At 39.0% G+C, this 22,538-nt stretch overlaps 1 protein-coding gene across 1 annotated transcript; it reads right to left on the bottom strand.

Moving 5' to 3' along the window:
• Positions 1-920: 920 nt before the first annotated feature.
• Positions 921-14,046, bottom strand: LOC113670990 (uncharacterized). The gene is made up of 17 exons (XM_089204331.1): positions 13,918-14,046; positions 13,470-13,711; positions 11,971-12,242; positions 10,967-11,246; positions 10,271-10,563; positions 9,722-9,874; positions 9,096-9,139; positions 8,545-8,645; positions 7,094-7,418; positions 6,620-6,652; positions 6,335-6,466; positions 5,913-6,035; positions 5,162-5,512; positions 3,932-4,157; positions 3,485-3,637; positions 2,595-2,743; positions 921-2,073 (listed from the first exon to the last, which is right to left on the bottom strand). Exons 1-16 carry the CDS (start codon positions 13,931-13,933, stop codon positions 2,677-2,679), a joined length of 2,811 nt encoding a protein of 936 aa, XP_089060457.1. The 5' UTR covers positions 13,934-14,046; the 3' UTR covers positions 921-2,073; positions 2,595-2,676.
• Positions 14,047-22,538: the final 8,492 nt, after the last annotated feature.

Raw genomic sequence — 22,538 nt, 5'->3', positions numbered from 1 at the left:
TAATCATACGAGTGATTGTCAAAATCGGGCGACCTCGAAGCGGGAGCCTGATTTCTTAATCATGAGTATGATTACAGACATAATCGGACGACACGAAGTTCTTTTACCAATTAATCAAAACTATGACAAAATTAGAGAAAGAAAATAGGCATCACTCATACGTTTTCACAAAAAAAACTCTGCGAAATGCGCGAGAACAGGGCGCGCACATAACGCGTACCTTCCACTTACCCGCAAGCATGATGTATCAACTGTCCTATTACACTGTGCAATTACAAGTATGACGCGTACTCCTATTACACTCGCCTGATTGGCTGAAAATGAGTGCATTTTTCATGTAACATGAGTGCAAAGTTATAACACGAGTGCAAAGTTGTAACACGAGTGCAAATTACAAATAGCACGCCCTTGCTTGCTAAAATTTCGTCCGTTTTGACTTTCTGTAATGCGCTTTTCGTGTAAATTATTAACAAGTAACAACATGATTTCGAGTTTGGTGTTAACAAGCACTTATAAACGAATATAAGCGATCCCAGCCCTTATGAATGCTACTGAACTAATAGTGAAAATAAGGCCTGAAAAACAAATTCATGCCCGTACGAGATTTGAACCCCTGACCTCTGCGATACCGGTGCAGCCCTCTGCTAACTGAGCTAACAAGCCAACTGGGAGCTGGCTTGTTAGATCAGAAAATCTTCGGCTTCGTTCCGCAACGTCCCGCAGCTATCTAAAGATGTGGTGATCAAGAAGTGGGTGGAATTCTCGATTCCTTTACACGAAGCATAGCGTAAGTGTAGTTGATTGGCTTTAAATTTGTAGAATCTTCGCTTTTCCAAATACACCGTTATTTTGTTCTCCCCGCACGAAACACTTGTGGTTTAAGATAAAAAAGGTTGAAATACTAGTTTAAAGAAACTTATTTTGCACCTTTTTACTGGCGATCAAAGGGTATAGACAGTAAGCTGATTTCAGTGTAACATCCCGCCTTTCTTTACAACCACAGAGGTGGTAAATAATTTAAAATTAACATTTTTACCTGTTCATATATCAGGAAATAGTGTTTTGATATAGTAATGTCTCTCTGAATGAAAAGGCCTATATTTGAGCATGTAGATTCCCAGATTGAAAATTATTTACCAAAGAACAAGAAGAGCTTTCAAAAAAAGAGAAAGCAGAAAAAAAAAAAACACGCCGAGGGATAAAGGGCGACACACATGCAGAATAGACGTGGGTCAGAAGCAATTCAGCGTGTTCCAGGTTCTCGATCTATGCGTGGGCCACGCTTGGTGGTTGTTGTTGGCAACTCCGATAGCAAAGAAACATTATTATGAACTGGGATTTTGTACATTTTTATAAAGTATTAGCAGTTATTTAACTGAGAACAGTTAAAATGAAAATGTTATCTTTTTAAGAACACTCTTGAAAACATAGCGCTCAAGTAATTGGGTGCATATAATCATGAAGACCAGGCGAGAGTTTTTGCAAAATTGCAGCAAAGCGGTATATCATTTCTCTACTTTAACAATGTTAACAAAACCATGTTAGACATACAAAAAAACTTTGGAAAAGTTATTATGAGTACTATTACTGATAGCCGATTATATATGATCTCTGTATATGCTCAAAATTGAAAGGTTTGACTAATACATACTGTTATACTTGCTAAGCGTCTGTAGGACACCTTCGAAATAACGATGAGCCCTAGGTGAAACCAATGTTCGTTTTCACGCACTCTACAATATGGAAATACGCAAACAAATATGTTCCCTCTGAAAAGTGACAAATAGGCTATAAATTCAAAACATCCAAGCTACACAGAGGCAATTTAGCAAACAATTGAAGCTACCATTAGTCATTTAACACTGTAATCGTTTTAAACACTGCTTTGTTTTCCTTTCACTTGTGTAAGCAGGATGGTGTATCCAGCTCTCTCGTCATTCTTGCTGTTTTGTAACCGCTGCATCCTACGGAACTTGACTAACAAAACAACCAGAGCTACAATTGCGACCAGACCAAATCCTCCAGCGCCTGCCACACCACCGATCAGAGCTATTTGTTTACTTTGACTTGGCTCTATAAAACAACAGATAAGAAAACATTTCATTTCCCTGGTGAACAAAATCATTCAAGTCCCAACCTCTGAGCCGTGATCGTTTCAGTCAGCGACGAGGGTCAAGGCCTCTTAGGGAATTAAGTTCTGGATCTTGCTTTGCGATTCATTTTCCTAACAGTCAATCAGATTCGAGAAATGTTTGATGAAACAGGTGCATCCTTTTGCAAAAAACCAGTTAGGAGGGTAAAGACAACAGAGTTTTTCTCATTAAGGAGGGAGGGCGGCGGGGTCTCAAAGTATGCTTGTTTGTGGTTTTAATGCATGGGTGTTAGACATTGGATATAAATCCTCATCATTGCTATGAATCGATACATGCACTTCAGAAGGTGTCATTCTTCCCTTGAAAATAGTAGTAGGATCATGTGAAAGACGCGGTGACACTAATGCAGCCTTGAGCTTTTTATACCTGATTCAATAAAAGGATCGTAACGTAACAAACAGATAAAAACACTGTATTAACGAGTTTTTTTCGAAAACCTACGGTGATCGAGTGGTTCGTCTTCTTTTGCCGCCTCGAACACTACAGGTCCAACTGTAAGAATGATTTTGTTTGTACTTTCCTCTTAGTCTCCAACATCTCTTGTCACTTCTCTTCTCTTTCTCTTGTTCTTTATACAGCCCTTACTGCACCTGCAAAAGTGTTCATTAGATTTTGAATTACGAATGATTAGCGCGTGGAATAAAATGAAAATCAATCAGCAATGCATTTCTGAATAGCCACATTTTGAAAGTTTCTATCAGTTATCCAGTGGACCAGTGAGCCACCTTAACCTTGCCTGAACTTTGTTTTTATTCCCTCTCTCTAAGTGTTTCAAGCCTGAGAAAGTACACACTAATCAAGATAGCCTGAAATGAACCGTGATCGTGAATGAAAGGTCTAGGTGCTTGCCCTTTCAAGGCTATCGTGTTGTTTATTAACATGAGCAAGCCAACTTCCTCTTAAATTGCCTGTCTCGAGTAGGAGTGTAAGTTAATAGTTAAGAAATGTGAGGGAGATTTAACAAAGAGCACTGACGCAACCTTTTACGATGTACCAGTGCTCCGCGCTGGAAGGATAGCAATATTCCAGGTAGGTGGATGGGGTTGGATAAGCTCCGGCAGAATAGTTCGCTTGGTTTGCACGCAAAATTATGTAATTATATCGATAACTTTATCATTCACCGAATTCATCAATCACATTACGCAGGCCAGATGCGATATTGTTTCGGGAAACATTTCACGGATTTGATAACAGCAAAAAAAGAAGAAGGAAAATCGGCTGAGACATTTTTTGGTCACACCTAGAAGGATCTAAAACTCTCCAACATCCAGCTAGGGTAATTCATTCTGACTTCGCTTGTTTGCAATGTAAGTGAATAATTTGAGACCAACCTGGAATCCGGAGAATTACGATGACAGGCCAGTAGCTCACAATGGAAGTACACTGTATCGTAGTCGTTCCAAAATCTGTGCGTTCTGATTTTAAACTGTTGGTAGTGTCGTGTTGGACTATAATTGTATTCAAGCGTTGAATCTGTGGGGCATCTTTTCGTTGAAACGACAACAATACGAAAATGAAATTAATAACATTGTAGATAGTAGAGCCTCAGTATGAACACTTGAAGACCTAAGATCGGTTCAGCAACAAGACCATATAACGGCTAAGGACCATAAAGCGATTAAAAATAAAAATATCGGTGCACCCCCAATGCCTCCAGCGTTGTTATTCATTGGTTTTATTATATAGGTTCCCTTAATCACATCCATATATATTATGATGCGAAAATCGTATCAAGCTTTGAAAGCTTAACTCGCAGCTGGTTCTGCTTATATGCTTACCCATTTTGTAGGAAGGTGTATTGCGGCCACGAATAGAAGCTTGCGTCTTTAGTCGCCTTACAGTTCTCAGCCATGATGACTAAGTCAGCTGTGGACGCCACACTGTACTGTAAATAAACAAATTCATTCAGAGCCAGTGATAGAGGGTAGTCTTGCTCCGTGAAGGGCGTGGCAAATGACGAATTCCCGTAGAAGTCCAAGTTGAAGGTGAACGAACCATATCCCGCTAAATAGTCAAGATTAAAAAAAGATTACCTCAGCTACTTCCTTATTTTTATCGTTATAAACAGCTGAAAAGGTATCCGTAAGGAAACTTTCCTAGGATTTAATTCAAACAAGGTAGTATTTGGTTCATGCAGGGCATTTCATGGCAAATGTCGAAGAAAATCTCTTTTTCAGGTAACAACCTTAGTCACTTCCCTAAGCAGAAAGTTGTAGTTAATCCCACAGCAAAAGTTTCTTCAGAGGTCACGATTCCCAAGTGAAGCTGGCATTGCAGGGGGGTTTAAATGGTTTAAAGCTTTTTATCTGGAGGTCCAAGGTTCGGTTGGAATGCTCTGGTTTGTTCTGAGTCCAACTCCTCCGTTTCACTTCGAAAATACGTAGAAGGTTTGAGATATTTAACAACTATCCCTCCATCAACGTGAGTGACCTTGAGTTGCATAGGGAACATATGTAGTAGCCTGATGGATATCGCTGCAGACTCAAGACCGAAAGAACTAAACTCAAGCCCTGGTTAGGTCATTGCGATGTCTTTTTTTTGCAAGACATAACTCTTACGGTGTCCTACTCTACTCTTAGCATAACTCTTACGGTGTCCTACTCTACTCTTAGCATAACTCTTACGGTGTCCTACTCTACTCTTAGCATAGATGACAACATCAATACCAGGGGACAGGGGACCCTGATAGCTTTCTGAGGCCGGGTTAGTCTGCGCTTATTTTACATCTCGTACAGAGAAGAAGCTTTACTCCCGATCGCTTCATGCTAATGAAACCGATTTAAGGTCTCTTCCAACGTTAATAACGTCAGTTCTTCGGTGTTAATCGTGTCGAATTTTAAATAAAGTTATCTATTTCATTATAGTTAAGTTACTTTCATTCCTGAGTTACTCCCGATTGCTTCATGCTAGTAAAACCGATTTGGGGTCCCTTCTAAAGTTAATAACGTCAGTTCTGTGGTGTTAATCACATCCTCGCTTAAATAAAGTTATCTATGAAGTTAAGATACTTTCATTCCCGAAGTAAATCCTCTGAGGTGTGAAGGCCAGACTCATTAACTTCTTTCTGGAGTATCGGCAGTAAAATGGCATTTTTATATCATGTGAACGAGTAACCACACCATCGATTATCAGGGCGTCGGCCAGGACCTCATTCCAAAAGATTAAGTAGTCTTCGGTTTCGTTTCGCTGAGTCCCACAACTATCTAAAGAGGTGCTGATCAAGAAGTGGGTGGAATTCTCGGTGGCTTTGCATGAGGCATAGCGCAAGCGTAGTTGATTGACTGTAAAGTAGTGGAATCTTTCCTTTCCAAGAGAGACCATCATACTGTTCTCCCCACACGTAACCCTTGCAGCTTGGTCTAAAATGTGAGAGAAGGTTTAAAAACTTGAGGATAATTTCAAAATTTTGTTTTAGAGGTTTGTTGTAGCGGACAGAAGAAATAAATACCTGAACAGTTAAAAACTCGTCACGAATGTCTGACATGTTTTTTTTCATAACCGTAATCAAAATTTGCCATCCAAGTTACTTCCAAACAAGACACTTTCGAAATTTGTAATCCTAGGAAACGAGCTCACCCTACTTTAGCTGGTGGAACATCTGACCGCCGAATCGGTAGTCCGGTCTACGTTTCCTTTTTTTTCTTCACTGCATATATATATATATATATATATATATATATATATATATATATATATATATATATATATATATATATATATACATTTTACACATTTCGGGTCACATTAGCTATTACTCACCAACACAGGTCAAATTGTTTCTCCCTATCGTTAATCCTTTAGGACATCCGCAGTAAAATGTTCCAGGTATGTTGAAGCACTGATGACTGCAGCCACCATTATTGATGATACATTCGTTGATATCTAAAAAAAAAAAAGCCCACCCCATCTTTCAGTTTGATAACACTGCATGGTAACTAAGCGTCCGAGTTGTTTGCCATTTTAATCATTAGGTAAAATTAGGTGTGTACATTATTTTCTGTTTCCAAAACAGTTCCACTAATCTTCTTCTACGAGAATGATCAAAATAAGTGTTACTCTAAAAGACTGGTACGGATGTTTTTATTGGATCGTCGTTTTTGTTTGTGGAGAGAGCGATATGAATACGAGTAACAGACTCTAGCCGATTATGATTATTAGTCAATACTTCTCATGTTTCTCACCTGTACAAGACTTCCCGTTCGACTGCAGTTGAAATCCCCTTTCACAGGAACAGCTGTAATTTCCGGGAGTGTTGTCACAGTCCTGATCACAACCTGCGGGTAACGTGAACTCCGGAAAAATATTTGACGGACCTGAAGCGTTCCAATGTACAGAACAAGAAAATTCTAGCAGATCGGTAATCATAAGCAAATTGCGACAATAACGTTAAACAATTTTTCCAGCCTTTTACGACAGTGTGTCTGTCGTTATTGCTGTTATAGTAACCTGAAGATGCAGACACTCACCTCTGGAACCAGAGTAGGCACATTCATCTACATCTTAAAGGCGAAAAAAAGGAAACCATTACTTAATGCCGCATTCTGAAAGATTCGTGCAAACGAAGAGGACGGGTGCATAGGTGTTATAGACCAATCACACGACGGGAAAAAGATGGGTGAATGCATGAATGACTAGAGGACCAAGGTGTATGAGTGGAGGGACGGACCGACAGTTTGAGGACGGATGAAAAGAAAGAAAGACGAATAGATGGGAATTATTTTGGGGAAATGTGTGCTCAGAATCTTCGAAAGCTAGTTCCACACTCCACGTTAAGTGTCGTGGGAAGGACATGAAGGCCGAGGCGCCAACACAGCCATATGATAAAATTAAATCAAATCCTCAAAACCTCTTTGATGAAGATTTTCTAAATAGATTGTTGAGTGCGCATTTCATTTAAGGTTCTGTTTTCAGGAATTCTGAAAATCTAAAATTTTTCGTACCAACACAGCTTTGGAAGTCAGGTGAGCGAAGAGAATATCCAGAAGAACAAACGCCATCTACGTAGAATCTCCAGGCATTCGAGGATGATATTCCGGGTGTGGGTGTACCGCCAGAGGCACAGCCCTGTCCAACAACTACTCCTTTATCTATCTGGATTGCATATAATCCATCCATGCTCAGCACAGGATGCGGAATCGCAAAATGCAGTGTGGTTGAATTACTACCAATTGTCACGTTTTGAGAGAGTGCGTCCACTTTGTAGACAGTTTGTCCACTGGGCAGCAAGACGAGTCTTATGTAAGACGATGTTCGAGGTTTCTTTATCTGCAGGAAATGAAAAGCATTCTCATCATAAAACAGATTTATTATCAAACACAATGGGGAGTGCAACAATGTATTTTTTGCTGTGTCGTTTATTTGGACATTATGGATTTTGAAAAAATCGAATTGAATAGTGTTGGAATTTCCGTAGGGTGTCGCATCGCCGTTTCTAGGACTCTGCAAGGAAATTTTGGATACTTTGCCACGAGAAAAACTGGATAATCTTGCAAAAAAGCAACAGAAGAAGGACGAGAACCAACCACTAAATTCACTCACAAATGAAACCACTAATACGGTAATAATCGGGGGCAGAGCCCTTGGAGGTGTGCGATCTTAAATATGAACCATCACAGCTTCCTTTATCTGAGGAGCGGTACATATAAACAGATTTCATACTTTGCTGTGTATGTTCAATGATTTCATGTAATAAGTAATGTCGAAATTTAATGTGAGAACATGAGATCTGATGAGTACCAGCAAAGAGAAACTATCCCTTGTCGGTGGTACCCAACAGTTAAGATAAATCAGACGAAAACTTTCGTCGCTCTTCCTCTATATTTGAGTGAAATCGACACCCATCTTGATTCACAAGCTACGTCTGACATTATCATTCAATTATCTATGCTATCGCACAGAAAACAACTGCGATTTCGAGGAAAATAGCTGTTAACCACCGCTTTTAATTTCCGCAGGAAGCCAACCACCTTGCCATGCGGGGGGCTCCAAATAGAAAAAAACTCCGACTCTACGAAAAACGCGGGAGAGGACACGACAAGATCCCTTTGTTTAAAATGTCTCAAAAAGTCATAATAAAGCCAATGACAACCTGGACAGTTTTTCTCCTCGCTAATGAATCATACGTAAAAAAAAATTATATAAAAAAGCAAGGCTAATATTGTGGGTTATGAATTTGCTAAGAGCATAAAACATAATGTGAAATGTTCTCCAAAGATGCGCGAAAATATGGCCAAATGTGACCAAACTCAATCAGATGAAAGTGACAAATAAATAAGCACCCAAAAAGGTTTCATTGGAAAAAGAGCTTGACCCCAAATTCTTTTGATAACTGTGTCTCGATACTCTTAAATAATAGCAAATAGCACGAAGTTTACAAATTTGTTGTCCCTACCAATCGGTCAAACTGAACGCTCCAGTTGGAATAACCTGATCCATATCTGCTTACGGGTGTTATGGGTATGCGACTTGCTAAAGTGACTCGCGGAGTACTGCCTGGAAATGGTTGTTGATCATTAATTGTTGAACCTCTATTTGTGCTTAGAAATACCAATGACATAATCCTTCATGCGGTAGTTTCTTATCACTTTTGTATGATACTGCTACTCTGCCTATAAGCCTACTCCTGTGGGAAAGCGGCTCAAAATGTCATTTGTTTTCTTTTCATTCTCAGTGAGATAGTAGGACGTCATTGGTGCACCAACAATCTTAATCGCAATTACATCGGTAGACCCCACGAAAAGGAAACCTTTTCAAGCCTTCAAATATTACACCAATCCCAGATTTACTGGGTTCTTTTTGATGAAAGTCAACAGGTAACCGAATTCACCTGTCTCAGTAGCAGATTTCTAACTGATGTACTATTACTGCGACGCAACATGAATTATTAATCTAGTCAGACTATCATTTCGGTTCTTGAAAAGGAAAAGTGTTTAATCTCCTTACTCATGCCAACGAGAATTGTCACACATCGCCAGTCACTTTCCAGTCTGAAAAAGAAAATACATCACATAAGGATAGCAAATAAATAAATAACATAGATAAATAAGTAGAAAAATGTAAACGATTGAGTTGTTGTAGGAGAATTTTTAGAAAACGAAGAAATTCTACGTTTCGACAGTACAGCCATACACTAACCGCTACCTACGCTTCGTTACACACACACACACACACACACACACACACACGCACACGCATATCCATGAAAACCTATGAGTCTCCGATTTCACTCATGGAGTGTATGAAGCGATGGGGACAAGTAAATATCTGCTGCTAATGACCTATGGTCATATCAGTTGCAATCAGGCTTAAAAGTAAGATGCAAGTCATTAATCAAAATAATTAGGAAACTGTCCCCACAAACTTTAATGATAAGATCCCCAGAACATAATGTTAAGATACTTTATAAAACGAAAATTCCTCTGGTTTCCCCCCTTAAAATACTGAATCTAACTATTAACCATAGTCGAGCCATTTCTCTGGTAATAATGTACAGAACACCTTAACTTCTTACGCGGAAGAGTTAAATTATAATATTTGGAGTTCATGACCATACCACCTGCAATTCTTACCCAGCAGAGTCGCGGGCCTTAAAACAGAACAACTGCTGTCCAATTTGATGTTGACTGGGGTACCATGTGACATTTCGGTAGTAGATTTGTCCATGATTGCGCAAAGATGTAAGTTGCATTCCACTTGGAGATGCAGTGCTTATTTCCACAATGCTGAGATGATTGAAAAGAATAACGTTATAGTTATCATAGATGATAATGACGTTAAATGCCGAGAAATTTTCAGGTTCCATACTAGAAATTATAACTTGTTGCGTTACCAATTTCACTCGAGTAGATGACGGTTTGCGGAAAACCGTGGAAGCGTTAATTGATTCTTGTTTTCCGTTCTCATAGAAATTCTTCATCATTTTAACGACCTGAATGGAATAGTATACCAAGAATTTATATAGTAGCTTATAAAAACACACTTCAACGGTGGTCATTATTTATGGGAGATTGTTATCTATATGTTTATGAGGATCTTAAAAAGATGGGAATTTGCGTCTCTTTAGTGGAAAAAAATCGAAAGAAGAAAATAATGAAGGGCAAGTTGTTTAGTTTACATACGATTTTGAGAAGTCTGCAACCTGTACTTGGATCACTGCTCTATAGGCGGAGCCAATAGAAAGATCGGAACATTCACCATCTTTTGGGGTGGATGCTGTAAAGACAGGCTTTTCGTCACAATGACCAGCATGGTTACCAATCACTATGACAAGAAACTGTAATGGGATACCACTGAACGGTGTGGCGCTAGCGAAGTTTGTAGTCCCCGCTGGAAAGTCTTCTAAAGTTAATGCTATTGCAAAAATTCCGCCAACTGCTGCTTGCGACCCATCGTAAGTTAGAACACAAGATTTCTGCGAGGGAAATTGATAGCTGATAACTCTCTTTTGAGTTCTCTGAATGATACATATATTCCTATTCGTCAGGAGACGTATTCCCGGAGCTTAGAACGCACTTCAGCCCCTGACATACTACAGTGGTTTCCCTATGATACTCAACGTTTCTTTTCTGGAAAATTTGCACCATGCATTTTTTTACGAGCGTCTAGACCTCAAACCAAATTTTTTAGACGATGTACTATATTATAAGACTATTTCATATAGTGTATTGTTATTATTGCAAGTTAGCAGTATTGTAAGTAATGCATTGTATTACACTGTATCGTCGAGTACTGTAAAATTTATTATTATTAGTATTAAAAAAAATAAAAGTAAAATAAGACCATTTCAACTTGTGGTAAATCCTGCCTTCAGTTACCTCATCCATTTCACCGTAAGGAAAACTTGTATTGACTTTGAGGGACTCTGAATAAGTCGCAAAGCGACATTTCACTGTATCGCCATCTGGGTCTTCAACTGGAATTCGAAATGACTGACGACAACCTCCTGGAAATCGAATAATGGCTGGACTTCGTGTTACAGGCGATGAGTTAATTTTTCCGTTATCTGATCGTGGAACGAGGTTTATTTCAGTTTCTACTTTCCAATCTGTGGAACCAGCGTTATGACTTAAAGAAATCCAACAGCAACCTGAATAACTTGTAGGAAAAGAGGAAATAGAAAGTTGTAGTGAGCTTCCACCTGGTTTTTGACTTTTGTTCACCCAACCTCACATTTAAGCCTTGAAGTAGTCCTAGTGCGTATTTGAGTACGCGCCTAATCCAACGAGATTTTGTCGGTTACTAATGAAACCTTTTATTACATTTTCATTTCACTGTAACCTCTAGCGATCTAAAATACTCACTTCTCGTATTTTGTCCAATAATAGTTTGTAAGTTATTATGAGATTTTAACGGGCCCGTAATTGAAGAATTTGATACAGCGATACCATTTCTACCGTGACGTAAAACAATATAACAGCTTGATTTCTCCCTTTTGGCAAAAGACTCTCTTTTTTGATGTCATTCAATGATCAATTTTGATTATCATGATAATTATCATTGTCATTTTCATAGGACCCCGTTGGATTGTCATGTAAACCCACTATGAGAACGTTGGCTAAAAATTGTAACGATTTTTTCGGTTGTGGACCTCGCTGTTCCTAAAAGTTGTCATCTGACAAACTAAATCGACAAACTTAAGACCTATATCGAGAACATGATCCGGCCTCTTGAGGTGTCTCTAGATCGAGTCCTAATAGCACATGCTTCTCTCACATACTTCTCAGACGGCAAGTGAGCACAGTTTGATGAGATAATATGACAGCAAGAAGCTTAACAGAAGTTTCCTGTTGCTCAGTTCTTAAGATGTAAGAAAATATACCTCACGTTCCACTTCTTTTCGCTGTTACTGAAAGTGTAAGTGAAGTTATTTTCGCCCACTGTCCAATCCTCAGACACACTATAATCAGTGCAGTAGAAGTTGGTGTTTGAAATGGCAAACGAAGACCCACACAATGAATTAAACGAATTGTCACATCCTGCTTGCCACGAGCCTCCATAATTAATAAGTTGACCGCTGCTTGTCATGTTTTGGTCACAATTAAGACTCTGACTGTTTGATCGTCTCCAACCGATACGAAATGAAAAGTGTACCTGAGAATAAACAGGTGGATTACACTAAGTTTGCCCGCTGATACACAGGGTAGATTAGCAATATAAGCCACTTCGCGTAGGTGGGAGAAAATACATTTAATTGGTTTAAAATATGGCGCAGTGTTTTAACACAACAGATGATGTCGCGCAATCATGCATAATTAAAATTATGTATGCCCTTCACGTTTCTCACACAATGAACAATGATTGAATTGCTAAATTTAGAGGTAACTTACAGTCATGCTGAGTTCTCTATGATGACTTGACATTCGTAAATGACTCGACTCGAAATATAGAAATCTCAAACTCAAGATGAGAGATTACTTGTTTATGATCGAATTGTAATCACTGGAAATCATCTATTAGCAGTTCTTGGAGCAAGCGTTGAACGCAATTCATAGATGACTTTCTGTACAGGTGCCTCAAGCTCAAGATAGGAGAGTATTCCGAACATAACCCTGGTTCTATCGCGCCTACAAGAAGAATTTGCTTGTCCTCGCTTCTCTGATGCAAGATAGGGAAATATGTCCCTGGCGAGGTACGCTTAGGAACTAAGGGAGTTGAAGAATTGCCACGGAAGTTGTTTTTGAACATTTTAGTGTAATGGTTCAATGCTACATTAAATACGGAAATATTGCGTAATTACACAAGGAAATCTTGGCTTTCATTTTCTTAAATCTACGAAGGATTTCGTTCAAAAATGTTATGTCTTGGCACAACATGACTATGATTGAATTGGAAATGTTAATATTCGGGTAATTTTCGTACTTATGAGCTGCTTCTGCTCTAATTTTTTAAGCGGTACCCATTCTTAAATTACAGATCGTTTATTGTGTACTACGAAAAAACTGCATGACTCATTTGTACCACCGTCCCTTTCAAACCTAAATCGAACAGTGAATTGGACAATATTCCTTCATACTGAAAGGGATTTATACTAAGAGGAAGTGAAATGACGTATGACTTTAACTGCGGCGTTATTGCTGAAGCTAATAATCGATCTCCATCGATAGGTTTTTGAGGGCCAAAATTTTCGACTCTTTAACCTATTCACCTCCCTCTATTGGCAGAAATTTTTATAAGTGAACCCCTTCATTCGTTCAGAAAATAAGCTTACATGTACTGTCATGTATACGCTGGGTTCGACTCAACTTAAATTTAGTAGATACTAGATCACTTTCCTAGAGTAGTTTGAAACTGTTTTGAAAGAGTTACTAAGGACTGTACCGTGTTGCTGTTAGAATCGTCTGGAGCCCACATTATACTGCCGTGACGAAAGTGTGATGCTTCGGTGAATGTGCCAAAAACCAAAAAGGCAAAGATCCATCCCGCGGGAAGCCACCTCACCATTTTGTTGCTCGCAGGTTTCAACTTATACTGAAAAATCCAATTGCACGGTGCGCTGAGTGCTCGCCTTGCAGGGTTTTGACCAATAGCCGTGTTCCTTTGAGGGATGACTCTTTTTATATCTTCTCAACACAAATGAATAGCATTAGTGGTCGACCAGTTATCTGTTGACTTATTGAACCTAAATTCATGACATGATGCTTTTAATAAAAGTGCAATTGTATTTGCTCGCCCGCATTGTTTAGGAAAGGTTTTGTTTCTATATAATAGCTTTAGATCTTACGGATGATAACTGTGTAGTGTAGTAAATTCTGATAACATGACTCACGAGTTTTTCGTAACATCGCCCCATGGAGGAAAGTTATTTTCACCGTTATTCTACGATGGATATTCCTTGGTTCCTGATTATGTATTAACTGACTGCATATTGAAATCTTTTGAACATCACCTGTAGCCATATGAAATCGGGACCTTTACAAGAATCCTTCCTCATTCCACGTTTGTGACCTCATACCATCACGTGCGTAGCTGTGGTATTGTCTTCAATAAGCTTCAGATCTCACGGATGGACTTCCAACGCTTCACCTTTAATTAAAACAAATTTGGTCAAAATGTTCTCGAAATGGGGTCTCTTCTAAGCGCCTTTCAGCAAATGTAACTCTAAAGGAAACAGTGAAGGCTCAATGATTACATTGTGCGAAATTTTTACGTTTATGCTCAGGATTCAACGAAAACATTCTGATGAAAGTTTCTTCGCAAAAACTCTGTCCTTGACTGTAAATTCATACAATGAACTTTTAATGAAATGGAGTATGAAAAAAAATCATTATTTTTTCTCTATGAGGCTTGCCGGTGTGCTTCAAGTCTGGGTACTGGGGGATTAGGCCCAGTTTTCCTGACTGGGGGCTCAGCCTATCGATCATAAACACTTTGTTGATTGTCAACTTCTCAGTCGATTATCAAGTTGTAGTTGAAGATCAGTTTAGAAGTTAGTATTCAACTAAATGTTTCACTCTTCTAACTCCTAAGCTCAACAGTTATTGATTCAGTACCTTCATTTGCTCATTTTATTTTGTATTTTCTTCACATCAAACGGAACTGAACAACGTCCATTAGCCACGGTACTCGATATAAACCACATTATTGTGGTCAGTTATTAACCTGCAATATTTGTCTGAAAACCGGACAGAGCTGTAATGTACGTTGCGCAAATTGTTGGAACGAGGAAGGCTTCAGGAAATGTTCCATTCTGAGATTAACTTTTATTTTGAAACAGGTTGCAATTCAGCGAATATCACGTGCCATAACTTCGTGTAAACAGCTATCTGCGCCAATTATCATGAGTTCATGTCTCATGATTAGTTTGTCAAAAACATGAAAGTTGACTGTATTATCATGATCATTGTAGTGTTGAAGCCCATCCGCCTCGATAAATCTTGTGTTTGAAAAAGCAAATCATGCACAGTCCAATTTAGCACTTCAAAAACACTTCGAGTGAAACCACAAAAAAAAATGATTTGATCGGTCGGTTTCCAACATAGTCATCTCAATGCCTGACGTGTTCACTCAACTGAATCTCCTCTATAGGATTCGCATAATTAAAATCAGTATTTCACCAGAATCTCACGTTTATCAGCTTTCATCTCTACAATTTTACAATACATACCATTGTTGTTGTCATTGTTACTCGTTTGCAAAATGTTCTACTACCGAAAAGACAGGAACCATTAACGATGGGATCGTATGGCATTATGGGCAATGTTAGCAAAATAACTTTGTTTATGTAATGAGTGATTTACTTTCCTCATCCTGTGCACCAAACAATGTAACAATCATTGAAACAGTTAACAAGAATCCAATATTTCTGGAAAACTTGGATAGTTTCCATCATTCACCACTTGCCACAGATTTTGTTTAACATCTGTTGCAGGAAGCCTAAGTATTATGAGAATTGAAATTAGTATATTTAGACGGGTCTTCTATATGTACATGAAGCCTTCATTTATGATTAGTGCTTTAGCATGATGAAACGTTTTTGTAATCAATTGTATAAATGATCAATAGTAATGACAAGTCAGTTTAGTTGGACCGTCCCGATCGTCGTCTTGGATTCAAAATGATTCAAAAGGCTGTTAGAGAATTCCATATCAGGTAGTTCAATTTTACAAATTGTGAATCAACGTAATCATTAACTCTGTAATTTAAGTCGTGAGATTTGAGCATCTATTGTGAATCAGAATGTTGATAAAAAACAAAATATTGCGTCATGCCTTCACTTTGGGTACTTCAAAAAATATTATGTTTCAAAAAAAAAACATTACAAATTGCCTTTCGGTAGAAAAAAGCGCAGCCGAGGATAAGGAAGGCAACCTTATGCGTACATGCTGATAAAATTCGTGTCCCCACTCGACTAGCAGTCATGATCTGATTTTTCATCATTTAAATTTGATAGGTAAAAGCGTTGCACTCATCTTTCCCTGTTTTCAAGGGAACAGGAACAGTAAAAGTGCCGAAAAAATGAAATAAAAAAGAAAAAAACAAAAAGATAACAAAGTGATTTTAATAAAGCATTCCACCTCTCTGATTGCCGTAGAATCGAAAACGAACATTTTCTTACACTTTTTCCTCCGTTGTTGAATTTCAAAGGATTTGAAATCAGTTTTCGAACGGTTACGTCGCAGCATGGAATCTCAAACGGTGGCAAGTTGTATATTTGCTTTTTAATGGCGCGGGAGAGCTTATGGTACCTGGAGTATACTTGTTAAAGTGATAAAGTTTTTACAAAATACTGTTATGGCTAACAAATAACACACGCTGTAATCGAAACCGTTAAAAGTTATGTTTGTAGTTAGTATGGATAAGTGTAGTTATATGAGCTTGACACATACAAACCAGGCGCCAACTAATACGTACTGCAAAACTAGTACAGACAACTCAAGTTTCCGGGAAAAAAAGTCTGTAAAGATGACTCTAAAGGAATGGTACTTTATAATATAAAAACATGAAAATGAAGATATACCCTCCGTAAGAGAAACAAACAAAAGATAAATCTTAACGCCGAAGTTTTGAAGAAGATATATATCGAAACTAGCGTTTTGGGAAAATTTAAGGGAAATTCGATTTAATCATTGCCTTCCTTTGCGATCACGGCATCCTTCGGCATGTAAGCAGCATTGCTTTGTCCCGCTGGCTCGTCTTTGTTGCTGTTCGGAAACCGCTGCGTCTTGCGATATTTGACCAACAAAATAGCCAGAGCTACGACTGCGACCAGTCCAAATACTCCAGCGCCTACCATACCATCGATCAGAGCTGTATGCATACCTTGCTTGGGCCCTGCAAAGACAAACAAGAATAAGTGACATTCCTCAAAGACTGTCCACGTCGCAGCCTTAGAACAATGATAGTTCGGTCAGCACTGAGAATCGATGGCTCCTAGGAATAGAGTTTTGGTCAAGCATCGTCCTTTTGACAAAAATGGTTTCAGAAAGGTGAAGGGGTCGGGCTGTTTACAAATGAAGAAAACGAAGTAAACCAAAACAACTATAACATTTCGAAAGAAAATTTGGTCATGTGATCGTTTGGTAGAAAACCATAAGATAGACATGTACAGACATGCTACATTAGTACTAGAACCTACCTTTGGATTCTTCTTCTTTGGCCCCCTCGAGCAATACAGGTCCACCTGTAAGAATGACTTTGTTTATACTTTCTTCTTGCTCTGTCCCATCTCGTGTCACTTCTCTCCTCTTTCTCTTGTTCTTTATACAGCCCTTACCACATCTGCAAAAGGTCAGTTGGGTTTTGAGTTACAAAGGACTGTGAGACGGACGAGAAATACAGGCTAATGATCGAGAATACATTCCTTTTCAAACAGACGTTGATCATGATACAATGAGCCAAAACGGCGGATATCGACTCGAAATTACGTGAACCATTTTACCATTTCTCTCTGAAAGTCGTGGAAACCATCGATGTCGAATATAATTGTTAAAATCAACCTAGCAATGCCCTTGCTCACCTAGAGTCTTCGCTTAGCGGTCGTCCGATTTTGTTAATCACTCGTATGATTACAGACCGATTGGACTCCACTAGGTTCTATTATCATTGTTAATCAAAACCATAACAAAACTAGAGAAAGAAAATAGGCATCACTGATAGGTTAAAAAAAAAAAAAAAGAAAACGGCGAAATGCGCGTCCACAGGGCGCGCAAATAACGCGTACCGTCCACTAACCTGCAGCCATGATGAGTCAACTGTCCTACTAGACTATGCAATTACAAGCATAACACGTTCTCCTATTACGGGCGTCTGATTTAATGTAATACGAGTGCAAAGTTGTAACACGGGTGCAAATTACAAATAGCACGCGTGCGCTTCTAAAATTTCGTCCGTCTTGACTTTCTGTAATGCGCTTTTCATGTAAATTATTAACAAGTAAGAACATGATTTCGAGTTTGATATCAACAAGCACTTATAAACGAATATAAGCGATCCTCGCAGTTATGAATACTACTGAACTAGTAGTGAAAACAAGGCCTGAAAAACAAATTCAAACAAAGTCCGTACGGGATTTGAACCCTTGAACTCTGCGATACCGATGCAGCCCTCAGCCAACTGAGATAACAAGCCAACTGGGCTCAGGAGCTTCTTTCTGAAGAAGTATCGGAAGTTAAATGACACATTATCAATAATCAGAGTTACTGTATAGACTTAATTTGAAAATATCAGAAAATCTTGGGTTTCGTTCCGCAGCGTCCCACAACATAGGAAACTATCCAAAGATGTGCTGATCAAGAAGTGAGTGGCATTCGGGATTCCTTTACATAAAGCATTGGGTAAGTGTAGTTGATTGGCTTTAAAGTGGCAAAATATTCGCTTTTCCAAATACACCGTCACTTCGTTCTCCACGCACGAAACACTTGAGGTTTGGTCTTAAGTAAAAAAGGTTGAAAGACTAATTCGAAGAAACTTATTTTAAGCTCTTTTACCAGCGATCAAAGGTTATAGACAGTAAGCTGATTTCGGTGTAACTTCCCGCCTTTCTTTACCACCACAGAGTTGGCAAATAATTAAAACTAACATTTTTACTTGTTCATAAATCAGGAAATAGTGTTTTGATATCGTAATGTCTGTCTGGATGAAAAAACCTATATTTTAGCATGCAGATTCCCAGATTGAAATATTTTTTACCAAGGAAAAAAAGAGCAATCATGCTTTCCTGCTATGAGTGTTTATGTAATACAATGCTCTGAGGCGAGGGTCAAGTAATTTGATCCTACTCAAAATGTTATAACGTCCAGAATCGTTCGGTGATGAACAATACGAGCGCGAATTCAAGTTGTGGAAACAAATGCTTTGTCAGTTATTATCCAAGCTGGTGTATTGTCAACGAATTGCCACACAGGGCAAACACGAATCAAATGCATTAAGTGCTAGGTTATCTGGTGCTATAAAGGTTAAGCGTAAGGAGACAACATAAAAGTTTAGGCGTAAGGACTCACTAGAGAAACTCAGCACGTCTCGGCAAGCGAAGTCGCACGGCTCGACTAAAACTCACTCACATTTGCTGAGCCCTTGTACGTCTTGGTCAGCGCCAAAATGATTTCGGAATTAACAATTTCCAACATGGCGACTGTCAGTGCCATGCTTGTCCTCTCGAGATTGCGTCGTGGTGAACAGGGCGAATTCGAGAGTTTAATAAGGAAACGTCAGATACCAAAAGAAAAGCGCAAGAAATTGATGATGTTGATGATAGCATTGGCTATCGTTGTGAATCCTCCGAGAGATCGAACTCTTTGGGTCGGACCCAGAACTGATGCCTGGATCGCAATGGCTTGCAATGAGTTCTCAGAAAAGCAGTGGCATTAAAACGTCCACTTGTCTAAAGGAACCGTTCTTTACATTGTAAATGAAGTGGAAGATGATATTACTCTCACAGATTCGAAATTACGGAAAGCGGTTCCTACATTTCAGCGAGTGGCTTTGACAATTTACTTCATGGCACCCACCGCAGAATATCGTTCCGTGGCTAATTTGTTTGGAGTATCACGATCCTTTGCGTAAAAGAGGTCTGCGGGGCAGGCCATCTTTAAAAGGTTAAAATCAAGATATATCACCATACCGAAAGGAGACCATTTGAAACAAGTGATGGCAACTTATAAAGAAGAATGGGGCTTTCCCATGTATGTGGGAGCCATAGATGGAACTAATGTCCCGATAAAGGCCCTTTCACAAAACCACACGGACTACGTAAATCGAAAGCCTTATCACAGTATTATCATGCCGGCTTGAGTGGACTCACGGTATTTATTTAGGGACATTGTAGTTGACTGACCCGGAAGCGTGCATGACGCACGCGTGTTGTCGAATTCTGAAATGTATAAACTGGGGAATGATGGTGCCCTCTTTCCTGATATCAAAGAGACCATACTTGGCCAGGATATCCATCCATGTATACTTGGCAATCCAGCATATCCTATGTTACCTTGGTTGCTGGAGCCATTTCCGGAAAATCAGAACACCCCAAGAAAGTATCGACGTTTCAATTACCGCCTCAGTCGTCCCAGAATGACCGTTGAAGACACATTCGGACGTTGGAAAGGTCGTTTTCCTAGATTTTCAAAGCGCATTGACATGAAAGTTTAGGGTGTTATTCATCTAGTGGCCGCCTCATGTACATTGCATAATATATCTGATCTGAGAAGAGATCCACTGTTCAACGAATGGTTTGAACAAGCTCAAGACAGTTCCTACCCTCAGCCAGAAGATGGAAATGTGCCATTCAGAATGAATGCCCGAGAGAGGGCTGATGCATCAGATACCCGCAACATATTAGCCAACTTTTTTATGACAGAGGAAGGAAGATAAATCGGTTCAGGAGCTGATAGAAATTTAAATTTAAAATGTTTAATATCGTCTTATGATTATTTTTGTATGAAAAACACTTTTTGATATTGTATACCTTGGCCGAATGTAAATTGAGATTGGATTATGAAACTGACTTTTGACAATCCTGTTGCTTTTTCATTAATAAAGTTTACCTAGAGATAAGAACATACATAGAGATAAGAACAACAACTACTTTTATTTCAGTAGCATAAGCAAGAAGACTACAGCCAGCATTATTTCGAAATATGAAACCGTCATTTTGATAGCTCTGGCTAAAATTTTGACTGACAAGAAATGCCGCCATAGGAGCTTGCCGAGAGAGTAACTGTAAAACTGACAACTCGTGCTGCCTTTCTTCTCGTCTTCGTTCCATCTTCAGTTGCCTTAGCTTCAACTGAATTTCCATTTCTCTCTTATTGCGCTCTTCTTCAATCTTTTGCTGCTGTTGCATCTCCATTTCAGTTGCTTCCTTAAAGCTATCACACAACATTTCAAGGGACTTTTCTAACTTAGTTTTAGTTGGCTTTCTTGAAGTACTCAAGGTTTCTGCATCTCTTTTTAAGGGCCTTTTTCCCTTCTTGTCCTAGTTCTTTCTGAGGGTCTTCCAGGTCCTCCTGCACCTTAGCACTTTGACCTTCACTGGTCTGCTGTTCATCAACTATGCCATTTTCATAGGTCGAATTGTTCCGCAGATATTACAAAAATAACAAACAACAGCATTATGATTATTTAGAGGTAATTGGTAGAAAGAGCAGGTCACAGGTACAGATTATTGTTTTACCCATACTGAAACAGCCCTAACCCTAAACACCGTCTTAAAAATCATTAGGTGTAGAGTTAAGGCCTAGCTATAGGAGGCCTTTTAAAGTTTATTTCAGTATGGGTAAAACAATGACCTGTACCTGTGACCTAACGTTTGTACTAGCCTCTTAAAAAGCGTTTCCGTTACAAATGACTCACATAAACGCATCGAACGTACGTAGATTCCATGTACTATCTAAAGTTGATCTCTGTACTTCAATTTATTGCCTGAACCATGTTTCATATGCTTCATATGTACCAGAACTGAGTCAGAGTAATATGCACATCCTAATTAAGATAAGGTAGGGGAATTAAAAAAAATACATGACCGACCGTCCGATGTTTCCATAATGAAAAACAAACCACATACTGATATTCTTACCAATTTCGGAACTTTCAGCATCATTAATAGATTCACCCTCTGAATGATCACACTTCTTTCTTGAACTGTTGCTTCAGCTTCTTCCATTTGTTTATTATTGAATCCACACTGTAGTCTATTCCTGAAATGAATAAATATGTAAGTTTTTACTTCAAACAGACATTTCTAACTTTATGAACAGCACAGCGCCTATAACAACAACGACAACAACCACATTCGAATGAAGAAAATCTTACCTCTATTTTCAAGTTGCACTTGGACGACATAGTACCCTGATCGTTTTTCTTCAGGTGTCTTCGCGTTGTCTAAGTTAAAAGCTATTGTTTCTTCTTTCATCAGATCTAATAGGGCTCGTACTTCGCTTTAAATCTTTCCAAGTCTTTCCTCTCTGACCCGTTTCACTGGCGACCGCCATTTTACCTTATTCCACTCATGTGCAATAATGTAATAAATGTTCAGTAAAAATGGAGGCACGGCTCGGATACCTGTTTACACTGTACTGGAAATCCAAAATAATGGCTCGGTGACCATTTTTACTCGTGCTCGGACTACCTCCCGACTTGGTCCGAGCACGGGTAAAACTCTAGCACGGCTCGGGTTCAAATTTAACGTTTACACTGTTAAAATCATCCGAGCCGTGCTGCTTTTTTGGGTACACAGACCCTTTTTTATCCGGGCCGTGCCAAAAGAAGACTTGAACGTAAACGGGGCTTCAAATGATTATGTCTTTTTTTTTATAACGATGGCAGCAGGTGGTTGGAGGCTGGGTTACTGAAATGTTTTCAAAATAGTTGTGTCCCTAGTCGTCCAAACATTTTATTATGTATTTCATTCATTTGGGCAATCAACTTTTGAGAACATTTGAAAGAAGAGTGCAT

This window comes from Pocillopora damicornis, chromosome 4 (assembly GCF_964200805.1).
Source record: "Pocillopora damicornis chromosome 4, jaPocDami1.2, whole genome shotgun sequence".
NCBI classification, from domain to species: Eukaryota; Metazoa; Cnidaria; class Anthozoa; order Scleractinia; family Pocilloporidae; genus Pocillopora; species Pocillopora damicornis.
This window is presented reverse-complemented; position numbering and strand designations above follow the sequence as displayed.

Bases quoted from the DNA above. Each gene is read 5' to 3' on its own strand.
- LOC113670990 (XM_089204331.1), bottom strand. The intron at 9,875-10,270 runs GTATGTAAACTA...CAATCATCTCAG, and splicing joins GTTGCAGACTTCTCAAAATC to CATTGTGGAAATAAGCACTG. The intron at 7,419-8,544 runs GTAGGGACAACA...CATTTCCTGCAG, and splicing joins GCGTTCAGTTTGACCGATTG to ATAAAGAAACCTCGAACATC.